Genomic DNA, 19,967 nt, shown 5'->3' with positions numbered 1-19,967 from the left:
GTGATTCAATGAATTGTTATTTTATTTCAAAAAAGCTTACACTTATATAGTGCACACAATGCCCTATTCCTTCATGGAATAGGCTTGGGCACCAACCCCAACAGCCCCATTTAGATATTTTTATTTTTATTTCAATTCAATTCAATTAATATATTTAAAATTTATTAACATTTAACAATAAAAATAATTCATTTAAATATATGCATACACATATTTAAATATAATCTCATGTAACTCTTTCGCTCTTATATGAGTTGGTTTTTGGTAATATTGTTTGATTGGGGGTTGTGTTGAATACTTGCCCTGAATTTGGTGGAAAATAGAAGAAGTTTAGTGTTTCAAAATTATTCAAAAATTAATAATAAAAATAATATTATATTAATATTTAAAAAGAGGGCAATTTAGTAATTTAAATAACATACTTACCAATTTATTCCCTCTAACCAAACATATTAATATAACATACCCACTAACTAACCAAACACATTTTCCTAAAGATTCCCAGTAATCTTCAAAGTAATATAATATTCCAGTAATCCAATATTCCCAATAATCCAACATTCTTTGAACCGAACGCCCTCTAAGAGTTAAGAAAAGACAGGAAAAATTTCAGGACTCCCTTAAAAATAAGACAAAAATAAGGCTTCGTTTGTTACGCTATTGCGAATAAGTTAAACAGTAAAATGTCATTATTCTCAAAATATTATTCTATATTTTTTAATTTCTTTTAAACCCCCTAAATTTATTAATTTAACTAAATACCCCCAAATATTTTTTTTAGAAATTGCAAAAACACTCCGGCCACCCTCCGGCGGTGGTGGCCGGCTGTCCGTATTCAATGGATGGATTGGGGGTGTTTTTATTAACTTTTAATATTTTATTATAGGGGTATTTAGTAAATAAACAAACATAAAGGATATTTTATTAGTTTTCAAATCCTACATCGTAATACCCGCCCAATTTAACCTTTTTCAAAATATTATTTTAAAAACTATCAGAATAACGAACCAAACAGCCTAGGGTGCATTTGGTTTATTATTTTGGATAGGATTTTGGGGATAGTATTGGGTTGTTGGATAGAGGAGTATTACGAGGTAAATTTTAAAAATTTATGAAAAAGCCCTTAGGTTTACTAATTTAATTAAAGACCCTAATATGTAAAATGACAAAAACACCCCCAGAATTTTTCGTGCCAGATTCTGGCCACCATCGTCGGAATCTGGCCGAAAAATTTCGTTACGGCACAAACCGATCGGATTTGTGCCGTAACACGTCGTTATGGCCTTTTCCGGCCAGATCTACGGTCTGTTATGGCCGTTGACGGCCGGAAAAGGCCAAACGACGGCCATTTTTGGCCGTCAATCTTTGGCTGTCGTTTTCGGTCAACGATGGCCAAGATTTGGCCATCGCTGATGGCCAGATTGGTGAACTTTCGGACATTTCTGGTTGAAAGTTAGGCCGTTGTACAGATTCCGGCTATCACCGATGGTGGTTGCCGGAATCTGACAAGTTGGGTTGATGGGGGTGTTTTTGTTAATTTTTAAACTTTTTTTAGAGGGTATTTAGTGAAATTAATAACCTTATGGGGTCTAAAAGTAATTAAAAAAATAGAGTAATATTTCTGGAATAATGTGCCAAACATTATTTGGAGAATATGATCCAAAATATGGATAAAAATACTAAACCAAACATAGCCCTAAATCTTTCCATTTTCATTTCATTTCATCTTAATTTTTTGTATACATTTATATTAATAAATAATAAATGACAGCACAGAGCTCTTTATTAATCGGATTCAATATTTCAATTGCCCCAAAAAGAAAAAATAAAAAAAAATAAAAAAAGTAAAAAACACTCTCACTGCTTTCAAAAATAAAAAAATATTTCTTTTGTTTTCAAATTCCATTCATTTTAACAACAAAGCTCCAAACAAACCAAACCAAAATAAAAACAAACAAAATAAAATAAAACATTTTCGTTATTTTTTGAATTTGAAAATTTTGAATCTTTAAGATCCAAAATTGTCCCCATTATTCATTCGTTCGTCACGTTCGTTCAGTTCTTGGTTACATTGAAACGTTTCGATTTGGATCTCTTTTCAACTCGTCATGGAGGCGATCGATGAACTCGCTGAGTTGTCCGAGTCGATGCGGCAAGCCTCCGCCGTGCTTGCCGACGAAGACCTCGACGACAAGTCGACCTCCAAACTTCCTTCGACTTTCCTCAACGTCGTCGCTTTAGGCAATGTCGTAAGTTCTTTCTGCTCCGCTTTACGACGGCGTTTTTTATTTTTTTGAATTTTTCTTTTTGGATTCTTGTTATAGATCTTTGGATCTAGTGCGTTTTGAAGGATTTCAAAAGTTGAATTTCGGTGATTAAATCTGATGACATAGTGATCCAAATGAATTTTTTGATTTACTATAATGCCAATGCGAGAAATGTTGAGGAACGACGTCGTGTTTTAGGTAATTGAAAGCGATGAAAAAGTTTTTTTTGAATGATCAACGCGTTTTCTAATTCATTTGATGAATTATGAAAGTACATTATTGTAATCTGAAGATTGATCTCTTTTTTGTATTAAAATTGATTTATAATACGCACATACTCAAATTTTAGCAGAATTCAAATAAATTAATTTGGAGTTTAATTGTTTATATAAATGTGGGGGAAATGCTGCATCTAAGTTATAATTTGAAATATTTGAAATCGAATTAGTTGTAAAATATAACATGATTTCATTTTAGTAATGTAAAGCTTGATAGATAGATGCTATTGTTTTCGTTGCATTGTTGCTAGTGCGGTAATGTTACTGAGTCAGTACTGTAGTAAACTCGAAAGGCTTGTCTTGTCATGGCACTTTACTAATGACATTTTTGTATTTCATTGATCAGGGTGCTGGTAAATCTGCAATTTTGAATAGCTTGATTGGACATCCGATTTTGGTAAGTTTGTGTTTTGTTGAGAGTTTATTATATTTTCATTGATGTGTTTCTGAAATAATGTTTTTCTCTTATTTCTTTTTTTTGTGTGTTTTGACTATATAATGTGGACAGCCAACTGGTGGAAATGGTGCTACTCGGGCTCCTATATGTGTTCAATTAAACAGGGATAGCTCTTTAAGCGCTCAGGCTATTCAATTACTGATAGACAATAAATCGCAAGAAGTTTCACCAAGTAAGGCATTTTACAGATCTGCTGTGCAATTTTGTATTGCTTATTTTTTGCTTCCTTAATGGTGCTTGACATGTAGTTAGGCAGTCAACATTGCGGTTGCACATATCTTACTTTAAGATGGATTCTTGGGGTTGGCCTTTGGCTCTGATTCTTGTTGTGTCTTTCTGAATTGGTGCATTATAAGGTGCTCTTCGGCATTCTCTTCAAAATAGGCTAAGCCAAGGCGTGAGTCGTGATGAAATATATCTGAAAATTCGTACCAGTGCAGGTGATTCTTGATCTTGTTATATTTTTTTATTTGTTGTGAGTAAATTGTCAGATTTGTTGTTTATTGCAAGAGGAGAGAGGAAAAACCAAAAGTGAATTTAGAAATAACCTCAATTAGATGTGGCATCTTGCATGTTGTGAAACATGTGAAGCTTTTTATTTGATGGGCTGTAGTTTAGTTACTCTTTTGCATATTGAGTTCTTTTGAAAAATTTTAGTTGTGTAGACACCCTGACAGTCAATCATATACAATTAAAATTCTTTTATTTATAAACCTAACAAATATGACAGTAAATGTGATGGTGTACCTGGACTAAAACATGCAAGTATTTAGGCCTTTCAGAGATTGAAATAAGTTGGTGAAGAGAAGATGTGGTTGCTTGACTTCTTTACTTAGCTAGCTTTTCTGCATCCATGCCTCTCCTTGAGGTAGTGAACAAAATGGAATTACTCAAGCCTCATAACCAATGCTCAGAGTCCCTTATCAGTACCATATGGTTGACTGTTTTCTGGACCTAATTGAATTATCTCGTTGCTACATCTGAGTCAGACCTTAATATCCATTTTATAGGATTATGGTGACATTCAAAAGTTTTCCTCCCAATCTTATAGTTCAGAGGGTGTGTAAACTGTTATTTTTGTTCTTGATGAATAAAATCTCGTCCTAATTATAAATTTATAACTCATGAAGATTCTAACTAATAATAGAAATGTTTAAAATAGTCTGTCCCTCTTTTGGCCTTGTGTACCAAATGAGGCATTAGAAGAGATAAAGCAAGAAATGTTTTTGGAGGAGAATAGATGGAAATAGTGATTTGATAAACCATTTAACAAGGTTTCTTAGTTTTTTCCAGGTGTTCACACTGATAGGAGAAGGAATCAACCACACAGCATAAACATGAACTAGAAACAATTTATTCCAAGGGTGAAATGTTTGAAGCTTGAGCATGGTTTACCTGTCATTTAAAATTCCAGGTCTATCTTTCTTTAAGGTTGAGCAGAAATCTTAGATGCAAAAGTTAAAGAAACTTACAAAAGAAGACTTCAGCTGGCTGTTAATTGGTTTCTTAGGGCTTATAATTTAGTTTCTATTAGGATGATTGCAGTATAGTACTAGTAGATAAGACTTGGGCTAAGTTTACTGGATTTTCTTATGGGTTAAGCCTAGTTACTTTATCATGCAATGTGGACCCAAGTGACGCAGGATTTAGGAAATTTATTATTAAAAAGCTGATAACTATTGATTCCTTTTCTTTCTTGTGGTTAATTTTAAGTTTTTAGGCTCGAAGTTCTTGTATTCAAGTCATTTTTGCTTAGAAGTGTGGAGGTAGATCTTCAAGTTCTTTTGGCCATGATCCAAAACTGTTATGGGTCTAGTAGTTTATATAACAGATTGGTATCCAAAGCTACACCAATAACTCAATACATCGAGAAGAACCATTCAGTACTTATGTTGAAATTTTGTTTTGGGAATATGTGAATTGCAGATAGTTCTATATGTCCCTGATTTATTTGAATTTTTGTTGAAATACATTAATGAATTACATGAGATGAGTGGGCTATGAGTAAATATTATCTGTATCACCCACCCTTGATTTAGCAAGGTTCACCTGAGCACAATGTTATATAAAGTATCTTTTAACTGATTGGATGGCAGTTCTTGGTGAATGAACAAAAGAATGTATCCATCTTTATTTCTATCTCTTCAGAGCAATTTACCCATTTGTTTTAAATGGTTATATTTCTCTTAGCAATCTTTAAAAGGGATTTTTTGTCTTTACTTTCTGCAGCTCCGCCTTTGAAGTTGATTGACTTACCTGGATCAGATCAAAGAATTATGGATGATACAATGGTGAGTAGTTGAATGCTATCTCTTTAGTTTTAACATCATACAGTAAGTTATTGAATGGCCTCTACTTTTGTTTTTTGTTTTTCCCTTTTTTTTATATGGTTCATAATAAGCTCTTTGTTGCATAATTGTTCAGATATATATTCAGTTGCAAGATGCTCATGCTGGAAGTTCATTTGATATTTCCATCTTAATGTGTTTTTTTCAGATTAGCAAGTATGTTGAGCACAATGATGCTATTTTGCTAGTTATTATACCTGCTACCCAAGCACCAGAAATTTCAGCATCTCGAGCTCTCAAAATTGCGAAGGAATATGATGCAGAGAGTGGGTCTATTGTTAAATTGCATCTTCTTATCCCTGTGTTTGAAAAGAATTATAAAGTCAGTGTATTCTTTAACTCTTTTATTTTTTTGTTTATTTAAAATTTATTATAGGTACTAGAACAGTTGGTGTTATTAGTAAAATTGATCAAGCAGAGGGAGAACCAAAAGCACTTGCAGCTGTTCAGGCTCTCCTAATGAATCAGGGTCCACCAAAAACATCTGATATTCCATGGGTTGCTGTAATTGGTCAATCTGTCTCTATAAGTTCTGCACCATCTGGAAGTGCTGCATCAGAGAGCCCTTTAGAAGCTGCTTGGCGAGCTGAGATAGAAACACTAAAAAAGTCGCTGACTGGAGCTCCTCAAAATAAGCTTGGTAGAATTGCTTTGGTGGATGCCATTGCTGGGCAGATGCGTAATCGTATGAAAGTCAGGCTTCCAAATCTCCTTTCTGGGTACATACTTACATGCTGCTTTGATTTTTGTGTAACATAATTTATTTTAAAATTTTATACAATTTGTTATAATTCAACTATCCTTTGGTGATGTTTACATTTTATGTCATTAAGACTAATAGGAATATTCTCATTTTTGTTGAAAAACTTGGTCATTGGGAGAATTTATACAAAGAATTGAAAATTCTAATATATGAGTGCTGCTTGAAGATTATTTATGAAGATGTTGGATTTCACTGCATTCCAATTTCAGGACTGATTTGTAGCTATATGTAAGAGTTGACTTTAAGCTTTGGAATGTATGTACATAGGAGACTTTATATGCAAATTGCCTTTTGAATGTATCTTCCTATACTTTCTTTGCAGGCTTCAAGGTAAGTCTCAAATGGTTCAGGATGAATTAGTGAGGCTTGGTGAACAATTGGTTGATAGTTCAGAAGGTACAAGGGCTTTAGCTTTGCAGCTGTGCCGTGAATTTGAAGACAAGTTTCTCCTGCATTTAACAGGCGGTGAAGTGAGTTGTTGTTTCCTTTAAGATCTATATGCATATTTGTTGATTAATACTGCAAAACAAGAACAAAATGGAAAGGTGTAGGACTTAGTATGAACTCTGTTCTGCAACCAATATATTTCTTGTTGACAATTTTCCTTTGCTTCAGGGTAGTGGTTGGAAAGTTGTTGCAAGTTTAGAGGGCAACTTTCCTAACAGGATCAAGCAACTCCCCTTAGATAGACATTTTGACATAAACAATGTGAAGAGGGTAGGTCTCCACTTCCAAATTCATTCTGTTTATATCTCTCATTTACTGATATTCTCTTGAGGTGCTCTGCGTTTACATTGACTGGTTTTAATTGTACTAGGTTGTCCTAGAAGCAGATGGTTATCAACCTTATCTTATATCTCCGGAGAAAGGGTTAAGGTCTTTAATAAAAAGTGTCCTTGAGATGGCAAAGGAACCATCACGTCAGTGCATTGATGAGGTATGTACCATCAATACTCTACCAGAAGTTAGATTTCTAAACATGTTTCTAAGTACAGCAACTATTGGGTTTTCACTTTGTCTGTTGGTTTGTCTGCCATGCAGCTCATTATGGGTTTGATATTTGTATGTGACTGAATCTCTGTAGTCTATTGGGAAATATTAGGACGTCAAATATCATATAATGTGGTTGGACCAAAAATTATGTATAATTGTTATCTGCATATGATTGCAGCATTTTATTTCACTTGATTACTTTTTGTGTTGCAATGCTCCTAGCTTCTTTGATCCTCAATATCAAATTTATGCACTATCTTTTCTTGCAATGGGTGTTTTTTCTGATTGATAAATGAAGTATTAATACCTACTATTTTCTTCAGCTTAATGAACCAGCCACATATTCCCACCCTTCTGATCTAACCATATGTGCTTCATGCTTTATTTTTCTTGGTTTACTCTTTATACTAATTTTGGATGGTGGATGAATCAGGTGCATCGTGTATTGGTGGATTTAGTTTCTTCAGCCGCAAATGCCACTTCTGGTCTTGGAAGATATCCTCCTTTTAAGAGAGAGGTAACAATGTCTTCCAGCTTATAATATTTCTTGTCAAGATCTTGTTTGGTTATCATCTCAGTTTCTCTACAAATTTTAACTAGGTTGTGGCAATTGCAACTGCTGCACTGGATGGATTTAAGAATGAAGCAAAAAAGATGGTAGTTGCACTGGTTGATATGGAGCGTGCGTTTGTTCCACCTCAACACTTCATCCGTTTGGTGCAAAGGCGGTATGTTCTCAAAGATACTTTTATCAATCTTAAGTTTTTTTCATTAACGAAACAATTCCTATATGTTATGACATTTCCTTGTGTATACATTTAATACTATATTTTTTGGGAAATATTTTGCTCCAATTGATTGAGCTGTTTTCCTTTGTTATATTGTGCGGTTGTTGATGACAACTTTTGGCTAGGGTGCACTATTTTGCCAATTCTTATGTGTAATATATACAGAATGGTCTCAGGTTCTGTATTGTAAGCATTCAGTTCAGTTTGTAAAGGAGTTGGCCTGTTTATATTTTTGATAAGACCTAGATTGATATATTCATATATAAAAAGATTTACTAAAAGGTGTACAATGTTGTCTGCAAATAGACTAGTCAGAAACTAGGTTTAGACAACTCAAAAGCATAAACAAATAATTCTGGAACAAATTATTTAAATTTCATTATTTCACCATAATTGTGTGTGGTTGAGTGTCATCTGTTTCTTTATTTTTCCATTGATTTTTCCCTGTTTGATATGTAGTAATCTTTTGGCCTGCTTTTGTTCATTTGATTGTTCCACATTGAAATTTTCACCAGAATGGATAGACAACGTCGTGAGGAAGAGCAAAAGAGCCGATCCTCAAAGAAGGCAGTGGAGGCAGAGCAGTCCTTACTGAATAGGGTGTGGGATATTTACTTTCTCTAAGCTATGTTGTGTGCTTGAGTTACGTGATATTGTATTGAAAGTAAGTTTGTTGCTGTTGCATTTGACAATTTTCCTTGCTTTCATCTTAGGCAACTAGCCCCCTAACAGGTGGACAACAATCTGGAGGAAGCTTGAAATCAATGAAAGATAAATCTGGTCAACCAGATAAGGATGTGACAGAGAGTTCAACAACCTTAAAGACTGCAGGGCCTGGTGGTGAGATAACAGCAGGTTTGTGCACAAACATATTAAACATTAGGGCTAAAAACTGTTAAATATACATTCCTGCTCCTTTACATTTTCATACCAGTAGTGGTTAAAAATTCATCATTTTAAGTAGATAGTATTGAAGGTAATAAAACCCCCACCTTACGGCCATAAGATCACTTCATGCATTGCTAAGAGGAATGCGGCTTGTGAGGACCTGCTTCTGTTTCTTGATGGTTCTTATTTATGTGCATTAATACTTAAGCTGCTTTGTCACAAGTTTTAGCTTGTCAAGATTGTTCTTCAGTCGACATCTTGGGAAACCAAAGGTCATAATTAAATTTAATGGAAGCCACAGAATATGGTTTCTAATGTACAAATATTAAATTTGAGATACTTATGTTAAGCCTTGTTCTAATATAAATTATGTTAAATTTTTAGCTTTTGATATTAGTGGTTCCTCAATATTGTATCACAACCAAGCTATTCAAGAGGCCTTGTATTTGAATTCCCCATTCTGTTCATTAAATTATAAAATGGGGCATTCAGTTCGTGTTTGGATGCACATGAGAAGACTATTATTAAATTTGACCAAGCATCTGGGTTGGGGGCAATGTAAATGTCAATATCAGGACTTCTATGACAAAGTTAAGCTTTTGGGATTAGTTATTCCTCAGGGTTCTTGTTCTTATACCTCAAGTTTAGTACGCCTTTTGCTAATAACTTGTCAAGCTCTCAAGTCCACTTCTATTTATTGTGTGCCCCTTTGGAAAGCTTATTCCCTTTTGTCTGTCCTTAGTCAAAATTTGTTGCAACATTTTCAGCATCCACGAGTTTTAAGTCCACTTCTATTATTGTGTGCCCCCTTTGGAAAGCTTATTCCCTTTTGTCTATCCTTAGTCAAAATTTGTTGCAACATTTTCAACATCCACGAGTTTTATTGCTGTATTATATTTATTTAAACTTTTAGTCCGATAATATTTTTATGATATATAAGGGCTACATATTCTTTTTTGCCTTGTCATTGGTTTTATCCTGTATCTGCAGGATTTTTGTTGAAGAAAAGTTCTAAAACAAATGGGTGGAGCAAGAGATGGTTTGTTTTAAATGAGAAAACTGGCAAGGTTAGCAGTTAGAATTTTAGCTCATGAATCAAGATTTTATGTTGTTTGAACCTATTCAATTTGTTGTTCTGAAATGATCTGGTGCCATGCTGGATAGTTCAAGTACCTTTTGCACTATTTTGTCTTGTTTTTTAAATGTGATATGTTCGATTTTGAAACTTCTGCAATATCCTTTTTTTTTATTGTCACATTAATATGTGTCTCTTCCTTCATCTTGAAATTCTGCTCCACTATGAAAAAGCTTTTTTTACATGAAAGAGAAGTTAGAGGCTGTTACTTTTAATGCCAATTCAGTATCTTCTAAATCATTGGATTGCTTAGATCAATGACCAAGAATGTCTGTCACAAATTTGTGTTATAATGCTTGATCCTGATATGTATTGTAGGTGAGGATATAGTAGACTTTTTTCTTTTGGATTAGAAATAAAAAGGAATTTACGAAATGATCAGAGAAAGGCAACAAATAATCATTTATTGTATTTCTTGTATTATGATCAGAAAATAATACATCAATATATAGGAAAATAAAGAACTAATCTAGGAAACAAATAATCTAATCTAGGAAATGAATAATCTAACTTCCTATTTTACAGATTTTGTTCTTAATATATATTGATTACAATCCTAATATCCTAATATAGAATTATACACTTCAACACTCCCCCTCAAGCTGGAGCATATAAGTCATATGTACCAAGCTTGCTACAGATAAAATCAATGCGCGGACCCCTGAGAGATTTAGTGAGGATGTCTGCTAACTGGTCTTTGGAACTGGCATGACTAGTGGTAATACATCTAGATAGAACTTTTTCCCGAATAAAATGACAATCAATTTCTATGTGCTTAGTCCTCTCATGAAATATTGGATTAGAGGCAATATGGAGAGCAACTTGATTATCACAGAGTAACTTCATTTGTGACACTTCTACAAATTTCAACTCTTGGATAAGTTGCTTTAACCAAATGAGCTCACAAGTAGCTAAGGCCATTGCCCGTTATTCAGCTTCTATGCTTGATCGGGCAACAACAGCTTGCTTCTTACTTTTCCAAGACACTAGGTTTCCTCTAATAAAAACGCAAAAACCTGAAGTAGAACGTCTAACAGATGGAGACCCTGCCTAATCAGCATCAGAATATCCAACAATATGCGAATTACCCGTGTTCTCATATAACAAGCCTTTGCCTAGTGCACCCTTTATATACCTTAAAATCCGAACAACTGCATCCCAATGACTATCACATGGAGACTGTTGGAACTGACTTACAACACTAATAGAAAATGAAATATCAGGTCGTGTGATAGTGAGATAATTAAGTTTACCAACCAGTCTTTGGTATCTTCCAGGATCAGCCAGTGGCTCCCTCTGTCTAGGTGAGAGTTTTAAGTTAGGATCCATAGGAGAGTTTATTGGTCTGCAATTTGACATTCCTATTTCTTCAAGAATATCTAGTGCATACTTTCTCTAAGAGATAACAATACCAGATTTGGATTGAGCAACTTCTATACCAAGGAAGTATTTAAGAAGTCCTAAATCTTTGGTTTGAAAGTGTCTGAATAAATGCTTCTTCAATTGTTCAATACCATCTTGATTACTTCCTGTAATGACAATGTCATCAATATAGACAACCAGATATATATATTGCCCTGGTGTTGTATGTCTATAAAAAACAGAATGATCAGACTCGTACCAAATCATACCAAACTCTTGGATAACAGTACTGAATCGTCCAAACCAGGCACGAGGAGACTGTTTCAAACCATAGAGAGAATAACAGAGTTTGCATACCAAGGCAGACTCCCCCTGAGCAACAAACCCAGGAGGTTGCTCCATATAAATATCTTCCTAAAGTTCACCATGAAGAAAGACATTCTTAATATCCAATTGCTGTAGAGGCTAATGTTGAATAATAGCCATTGCTAAGAATAAGCAAACAGAAGACATCTTAGCAATTGGGGAAAAAGTATCAAAATAATCTATTCCATGTATCTGAGTGTAGCCCTTGGCAACCAATCGGGCCTTTAAGTGATCAACTTGACCATCAAGACCAACTTTGACCGTATAAATCTAGCGACACCCAACAGTCGAATGTCCTAGAGGTAATGGAACTAACTCCCATGTGTGATTATGATGCAAAATAGTCATTTCATCAACTATTGCCTGACGCCATCCAGATCAAAGAGTGCCTCATGAACACTTGAAGGGATAGAAACAGAAGAAAGTGTGGACACAAATGCATAATATGATGAAGATAAACGATGATAACTTAAAAAATTATAGATCGGATGAGGGTTGCAAGTTAACTGCATACCTTTACGAATGACAATGGGAAACTGATCAGCAGGAGAGAGGACCGTGGCATTGGAGGAATCAGGAGCAGGACTGACATCGACAGGAGCCTCAGGGGTGCCGGATTAGGAGTAGTACCTGTAAATGGAACAAGACTATGGTCTGTAATGGGAGACTCGGTAGTAGAAGACTGTGGGGCTATGACAGACTCCATAAGATTGGTAATGGACGGTATGGGAAGGATCGCGGTTATTTACTCACAATCTAAGGTAGAAGAAGAAAAGAATGGAGACAACTCAAAAAACGTAACTTTAGCAGAGAGAAAATAGTGATGTGTTGATGGAGAATAACACTTGCATCCTTTCTGAAGACGTGAATACCCTAAGAAAATACACTTAGTAGATTTAGCTGTCAGTTTGTCCTGACCAGGAGGGAAAACATGGACAAAGCATGTGCACTCAAAAACACGAGGAAGGATAGAATACAACGATTGATCAGGAAATAAAATGGAATGAGGTACCTTGTCGTTGAGGACAGAAGAGGGCATCCGATTTATTAAGAAACAGGTGGTCAAAACAGTGTCCGCCCAAAAACGAAAAGGGACTTTATTATGTAAAAGCAGGGTACAAGCAATTTCAATGAGATGTCTGTTTTTACACTCAGCAACCCCATTTTGTTGTGGGGTATAAGCACAAGAGGACTGATGAAGGATTCCCTGAGAAGACATGAATTTAGTAAAGGGATCAGAGAAATACTCGCGAGCATTATCACTGTGTAATACTCAAATAATAGAATTAAATTGACTCTTAATTTCTGCACAAAAAGATTCAAAGATGGAAAATAACTCGAAACGAGTTTTCATTAGGAATAACCAAGTACAGCGTGAGTAATCATCAATAAAGGTAACAAAGTACTGAAAACCTAAAACAGATGACACACGACAGGGTCCCCACACATCTGAATGAACTAACTCAAAAGCGGATGTAACCCGTTTATTGACATGCTTTGGAAAGGTGCTACGAGAATGTTTTCCAAGCTGACATGACTCACAATTTATAGACGACAAATTAGATAGACCAGGATGCATCTTTTTAAGCTTTACTAAACTAGGATGACCCAAATGATTATGAAGGAGTGCTAGAGATTCAGTGACAGTGCATGCTATAGATGGTAGATGGAGATGATAGAGGGCCTGTGACTCATGTCCTGTACCAATCATCCGTCCCATGCCTCGATCCGGTATAACAACAAAGTCAGTATCAAAAGATATAGAACAATTTAAAGAGCGGGTAAGTTTACTGACAGAGACAAGATTAAATAGACGATTGGGAATATAGAGAACATAGTCTAATTCTAAGGATGGAACTAGTTTGGCATGACCTACAACTTTAACAACAGCTTTGGAGCCATTGGCTAAAGTAACGGATGGCAAAGATGCAACATTAGAGTAAGGGTTACCAAAAATGTGATCAGAGGCACCCGAGTCAAGAACCCAAGGTCCAAGAGAAGAAGACTGAGTAAGGCATGCAACTGAATTAGCCGATTGAGCGATAAAAGGCAATAGATGAAGAAAACTGCTTATTTGCTTGAAATTGGAGGTATTCTTTATAATCAGCCCCAGTGAGAGTTAATGATGGTTGAGTGTGTCCTTTAGGAGAGTTAGAATAAAGATCAACCTGAGCAACATTAGCGTTCCGAGTAGGGCGACCATGTAATTTGTAGCATTTTTCCCTAGTATGCCCCCAACGATGACAGTAACTACACTTGGGTCGTCCGCTTTGACCACGATCTCCCTGTTCTCCTTTATAAGTAGTTTGAGATTGAGAAGCCAGAGCAAAAGAGTCAACAGCGATAGAACCGGGGACAGTACTTGGGGATGAAACCCAAACTAACCTAGCAAATACTTCATCAAGAGATGGCATAGTAGCGCTAGCTAAAATTTGGTCTTATACAGGAGTGAGATCAGGACTAATAGCAGCAAGGTTTAGAACCATGAATAATTTATCTTATTGTGCTAGATCTTCTGCAGCAGATTTACCAACGGGTAGAAGAAGATTGTAGTCTGCCTTGAGGGAGGCCATCTTACCAAGAAAATCTGACATACTCATATCCTGTTGTTTTAGATGAATGAGATTGGCCACAACGGAATACAAGCGTTGAATATCATTGGTATATAGTAGTTTAGCCTGACTCCATATCTCACAACATATGCAGTATGTTTTGTAAATGGGATGCAGATTAGTGTCAATGGATTGCCATAATAGATAACACAATTAAGCATCAGTTTTGATCCAGGAAGACTTATCTGATGTGATGTCGGTAGCCTTTGTGGTCAGGCGATCCTCTAGACCTTGACTTGTACACCATAACTCGACAGAGGCAACCCAAGAAGAATAATTTGCACTCCCAATCAACTTATTAGTGGTGATTAGTAGGAGAGACAAGAAAGAAAAACCACTGGAAGTGGAGTTTGAGTTGGAAGTAACCATGATAATTAGCAAATCTGACCGGAAACCAGAACCAAAAGTAACACGGAGCAAACAAACAAATCGGAGCAAAAGATCCGGCGAGGATAGCGGTAGAATCCGGTGAAGCTGTCGGAGTTTGACGTTGAAGGCAATAGAACCTTAGCGGGTTTTGCTCGCCGTCGTCTTCTGAGCAAGCTGGTGCCGATGGTGAGAACTGACGCTCACTGGAAAAGGAGATCAAAGTTGGATATATCGGAAAGAAACACCATGCGTGGAGGCGCGTGCGGTAGCTGATGACGACGATCTTTGTGAGGTTCTGCCAGCGAGATGGAGACGATGGGACACGTATGGTCAGATGGAGGTTCTGACCACCGGAGAGAGACGCTTAATTGTTGCCGGAAAAAAAAAATTTTAATTTTTTGACAACCTAACTTTGATACAATGTGAAAAATTAGAGAGAACTAATAGTGTGTTTGTATTTCTTGTATTATGATCAGAAAACAATACATCAATATATAGGAAAATAAAGAACTAATTTAGGAAACAAATAATCTAATCTAGGAAATGAATAATCTAACTTCCTATTTTACAGATTTTGTTCTTAATATGTTTGATTACAATCCTAATATCCTAATATAGAATTATACACTTCAACAGATAGATTATCTATGCAAATTCCAATGGTATACTAAAAAAAAAAAATTGATCGTAATGTTTGAGAAAACATGTTATGGACATTTTCTTTTTCTATTAATTGTTTACCTGCTACTTTGATAATTTTAAATAAGGCTACTGCCATCTCTATCATTGCTACTGATTTTGCCTTTATAAGAGAGAAAATGAAGATCTTTGCTATTGTTCTGATGATAATTTTTATTCTCCTAATTAATGCTGGTCTTAACATCACCCTTACATGCAGCTTGGCTATACCAAAAAACAAGAAGAAAGACATTTCCGTGGTGTGATCTCCTTGGAGGTATGAAGTGCCTGTTAAGAATATTATCTTCTTTCTTCTAGATGCTGAGTATTGCATTTTATGTTTATACAAATTTGCTAACTTGAATTAGTTTTTCTCTTCGCTTCATGAGTTTTAATGGCGGATTGACATTTGTTCAGTGTTTTCTTATTACTATCACTTGGAAATATGTGGATTCATTTTGTGACTTCTTTTTAAGATACAATGTTGTGTGTTCTAACATTTTCTTTCATGGGCTTTGTGTCTAGAGAACAACTGGATGATCCAATTCCAAATTTTATTACTTATCTACAAGAGCAAAAGAAAATTTTATATTATTTAAATATTCAAACTCAGTGGTTACAATGAGTTTAGAAAGTACTTGGAATGCTCCTAGATTCATCAATAATATAGGTCTAAAGAAAATGTCTTATAGTTTGGTTAATAATGATGGTCACTAATGCCACAAGGAAAAGTTTGATAAGGATGTAACTTCAGATTAAGAAACAAATAAAGTTTTTATGTCATGTCTTGAGCTATATTTTGGTTGCTTTGTTGGTATTATCTGTAGGTGAGGGAAAACATGTGCTTGTATCTAGTTTAGGGGCAAAGAACGTAGTTTTATCCTTGGTATAAATTAGAAGTATTATTCCTTAGCACTTGTTTCTTTTTCATGCCTAAAATTGTGTCACATGTTTCAGGAGTTGATCATATTTTATCTTGGAATTGTTTAGTGTTGATAATATTTTATTAATTTGGATATTATGTTGAATCTATTATCTTCCGGGTTGACATGGCATTATAAGTATCTGAGATTGAATGTGATAAGATGTAGTTTAATATTATGTGGTTCTTAGCCTTTGAATCTTTGAGTTTCGGGTTGATGCTCACAGTGAAATTTTAACTTGTCTTCTATGCTAATTGCATTATCGTCCGACCTTTTAATTAAATGTTCAGGAATGCAATGTTGAGGAAATGTCTGATGAGGAAGATGCTTCTTCATCAAAGAGCTTGAAAGATAAAAAGGCTAGTAAAGCAGAAAAAGGACCCAGTCTTCTTTTCAAGATCACAAGCAGGATTCCATATAAGACTGTTATGAAAGGTAGAAGGTTCAGATCTAGATTGCCTCTATTATTTTTTACCTTTTTGGGGCTGATTTTTTTTTTTTTTTCCGCTCCTATATGGTTACACTACAATGTACAATAAAAATTATCATTTTGCAGCTCACAGTGCTGTTCTGTTAAAGACTGAGACTGTGCAAGAAAAGGTTGAATGGATAAACAAGCTGAGAAATGTGATCCAGTCTAGAGAAGGTGATGTGAGTGTTAGGGGTGAACCTGGTCTTCCCATGCGGCACAGTCATTCCGATGGCTCACTGGTGAGTCTGAAAAAGTATCTAAAAATGTCAAATTTAGTCAGTTACATGATGCTTGTAGTTGCTTGTTGTGTAACTTTGTGGCATTGCTTGATGCAGATAACTTTATTGTTTCTTTTGATTCACTCTAGGTTTTTGCTTCCTTTGGGAACGTATTTTCCTTGAAATAATCGGGATCAGTTTTCATTCATGAATAAGTGAAATTCTACTTGTTCTTTGTAGATCATCAGCTGCATCACATATAAATTTATAAGAATTCATAATTAAACTATAACTATGCTTTTCCAGTATCTGCTCTTTTGTCCGTTTTGGAGCTCGGGATTCTTTAGTTCACTGTATATTCATTAACATATAAAATAGTATTTTCCTGAGCTCTTGTTCAATTGTTTCTGCAACCTTTTGGGTTTTTATCTGATCATTATGCTAATTCATAACATCTGTAGGAAACAATGGCTAGAAGACCTGCAGATCCAGAAGAAGAGCTTCGGTGGATGTCTCAAGAAGTACGTGGTTATGTCGAAGCTGTTCTTAACAGCCTTGGTGCCAATGTGCCAAAAGTCAGTTTGTTCGCTCGAATTCCTGCATCATTTTATCGTTATCTCTTTCACCAAAATGGTTATATTCATATATTTTCTGTCAATGTTTTGAATGAGCAGGCAGTCGTTCTTTGCCAAGTAGAGAAGGCCAAGGAAGACATGCTTAACCAGTTATACAGTTCTATAAGGTTAGCACCTTCTTTTCATTCTCGTTGGTGTCCATTGACAAGTAATAAGATATAATTTTGTTTTCATGTCAACTTGGTTCTAAAGAAACAACTTTATGTTCATGCATTGATGCTTAGTGCCCAAAGCACGCAAAGGATTGAAGACCTACTTCAGGAGGACAAAAACATGAGAAGTAAGAGGGAGCTTTGCCAGAAGCAGTCTGCCCTTCTTTCAAAACTCATGAGCACACTCAGCGTCCACGACAACCGAGCAGCCGCTGCCACCAGCTGGGCTAATAGTGGTGTTGGAGCAGGTAATTTTGGCTGAACAATTCGCAGTGTTTTTGATGTACAGTTATGGCGATAATGCATTCAGGGTTATTTTCACTTCTACAAGAAAATTGCTTTGAAAGCAAACTCATTTTAAAAGTAGGAACTCCTGTAATTTTAAAGCTTAAACTTTTGGTGTCACTGTCCACTATACATTTATTTCAAAATCCTTTATGCTTTAGATGCTATTTTCTCTGATGCAGGACTCTTTATTGGTAGTTTTACATTCTGATATAAAGAGATTTCATGTTTTGTTACACTTAAAACTCCGTCTGGTTTTGTTTTTCGAAACCTTCCATTTCCTTTAATTCCACCAACTTCTGTTCTAATTACTTACAGAAAGCAGCCCAAGAACACCTGCTTCAGGTGGTGATGACTGGAGGGCTGCATTTGATGCTGCTGCAAATGGTCGCGCTGACTCATTCAGGTCCAGGTCAAATGGCCACAATCGGCGATACAGTGATCCACCCCAGAACGGTGACGATACATCAAGCTCACACTCAAGCCGCCGCACACCTAATCGATTGCCACCAGCACCACCACCACAATCAACTTCACCATACAGATATTAGGTAAGCTTTAGACCCAAAAAATATTATTCATGCATTCTTGTCGAGCGTCGTGGGTGTTCTGTCTTGTCCCATCTTGCTCCATATTTGAGCATTTCCCAAGCTCAAAATTATTTTACTGTAGCATTGTAGACGTAGAATAGATTCATTTGTAGATATATAATATTGCAGTTAGTATGGTCTGATTTTGATATGTAATTTCGATATCATGTTCATTGATATTACATATTGATTTCTTTGTCATGTATTTGTTTGTATTGAATCTTAATGAGCAAAGTAATTTTTTTTTTTTTCGCTATACAAATTTATGTTACATAAAATTAATGAAAAAATTCATAAAATAATATTTAATAATAAGACATAATGTTAGAACGGTGACGATAGGCCGCACAGTGTTTTAAAACCTGACTCAGTCCGATCGGTTAAACCGGTTCAAGACCTGGGAGCTTCATTGGGTTGGGTTAACACCCTGTTCACTCAAAATCCTAAAATTTGGGATGATGATTGGTGAACAATTGAATGTTGGGATGTTGAGGCTTTTGAAGAGAAAGTGCTGATGAGTGCAATGTTGACGACGAAGATGATTTCCGGTGAGTGAATCGATTGGAAATTGAAAAAAATAGGCAGCTGCAACAGGTGGTTTTCATCGGCAATTGTCGAGGCTAATGGGGGTGGGGTAAAGTGGAATTTAGTTGGGAGACGGATGAGAGTATTTTCGAGGTGATGGGGAAGGTTGTCGACGTTGACATCGATGAGATATGGCTTAGAATGTCAACGCTAACGTTGGTGAGATCTAGCCTGGAATGTTGACGCTAGCGTCGGTGAGATTTGACTTAGAATGTTAACACCGAGGTCGATGAGATGTTCGATTTCGACCAGATCTTAGGTAGGTTTTTTGGAGAATGAGCTCAGGGATGATTGAGATTGCATTTGTGATGTTGTCACTATCAACCAGTAGACTGTCGATTTGTATTTGGGCTGTGTTTGTTAAAATTCAAACATGTAGGAACTTGTCAGGGGTATATTTGTTGAATTTTAAAAGTTGTCACTCTGTTTGATCGACTGGTTAAACCGGTCAACTCGGGACTTGACAACTTGGTTGGGGGTTTAAAACATTGTCGCCGCACACCTAATTGCCACCGCGATTAACTTCACCATAAGATATTAGGTAAGCTTTAAACCCATCAAATATTATTCATGCATTCTTGTCAAGCGTCGTGGTTGTTTTGTCCTGTCCCGTCCTGCTCCATATACCATATTTGAGCATTTGTCAAGCTCAAAATTATTTTACCGTAGAGTTGTAGACGTACAATAGATTCATTTGAAGATATATTATTGCAATTAGTACGGTTTGATCCTTATATGTAATTTGGATATTATGCTCATTGCTATCACATTTTGATTTCTTTGTCATGTATTTGTTTGTATTG

General features: G+C 35.7%; 1 protein-coding gene across 2 annotated transcripts; it reads left to right on the top strand.

Moving 5' to 3' along the window:
- The first annotated feature begins 1,940 nt into the window (after nucleotides 1–1,940).
- On the top strand, nucleotides 1,941–18,808 carry LOC116144949 (dynamin-2A-like). Of its 2 annotated transcripts, XM_031430392.1 has the most exons (22): nucleotides 1,941–2,249; nucleotides 2,892–2,942; nucleotides 3,054–3,174; nucleotides 3,359–3,442; nucleotides 5,232–5,293; nucleotides 5,499–5,616; nucleotides 5,727–6,069; nucleotides 6,436–6,583; nucleotides 6,729–6,830; nucleotides 6,931–7,050; nucleotides 7,540–7,623; nucleotides 7,707–7,834; nucleotides 8,410–8,494; nucleotides 8,608–8,749; nucleotides 9,773–9,849; nucleotides 15,525–15,581; nucleotides 16,518–16,662; nucleotides 16,784–16,938; nucleotides 17,379–17,492; nucleotides 17,592–17,659; nucleotides 17,777–17,952; nucleotides 18,308–18,808. In XM_031430392.1, exons 1-22 carry the CDS (start codon nucleotides 2,109–2,111, stop codon nucleotides 18,538–18,540), a joined length of 2,754 nt encoding a protein of 917 aa, XP_031286252.1. In that variant the 5' UTR covers nucleotides 1,941–2,108; the 3' UTR covers nucleotides 18,541–18,808. The 2 variants fall into 2 exon arrangements, with proteins under 2 accessions (XP_031286252.1, XP_031286253.1); XM_031430393.1 differs by lacking the exons at nucleotides 1,941–2,249; nucleotides 2,892–2,942; nucleotides 3,054–3,174; nucleotides 3,359–3,442 and adding an exon at nucleotides 4,296–4,416.
- The last annotated feature ends 1,159 nt before the right edge of the window (nucleotides 18,809–19,967 follow it).

This window comes from Pistacia vera, unplaced genomic scaffold (genome assembly GCF_008641045.1).
Source record: "Pistacia vera cultivar Batoury unplaced genomic scaffold, PisVer_v2 Contig46, whole genome shotgun sequence".
Taxonomy (NCBI): Eukaryota; Viridiplantae; Streptophyta; class Magnoliopsida; order Sapindales; family Anacardiaceae; genus Pistacia; species Pistacia vera.
Note: the sequence above shows the minus strand (reverse complement) of the source record. Positions and strands in the feature narration are given on the sequence as shown.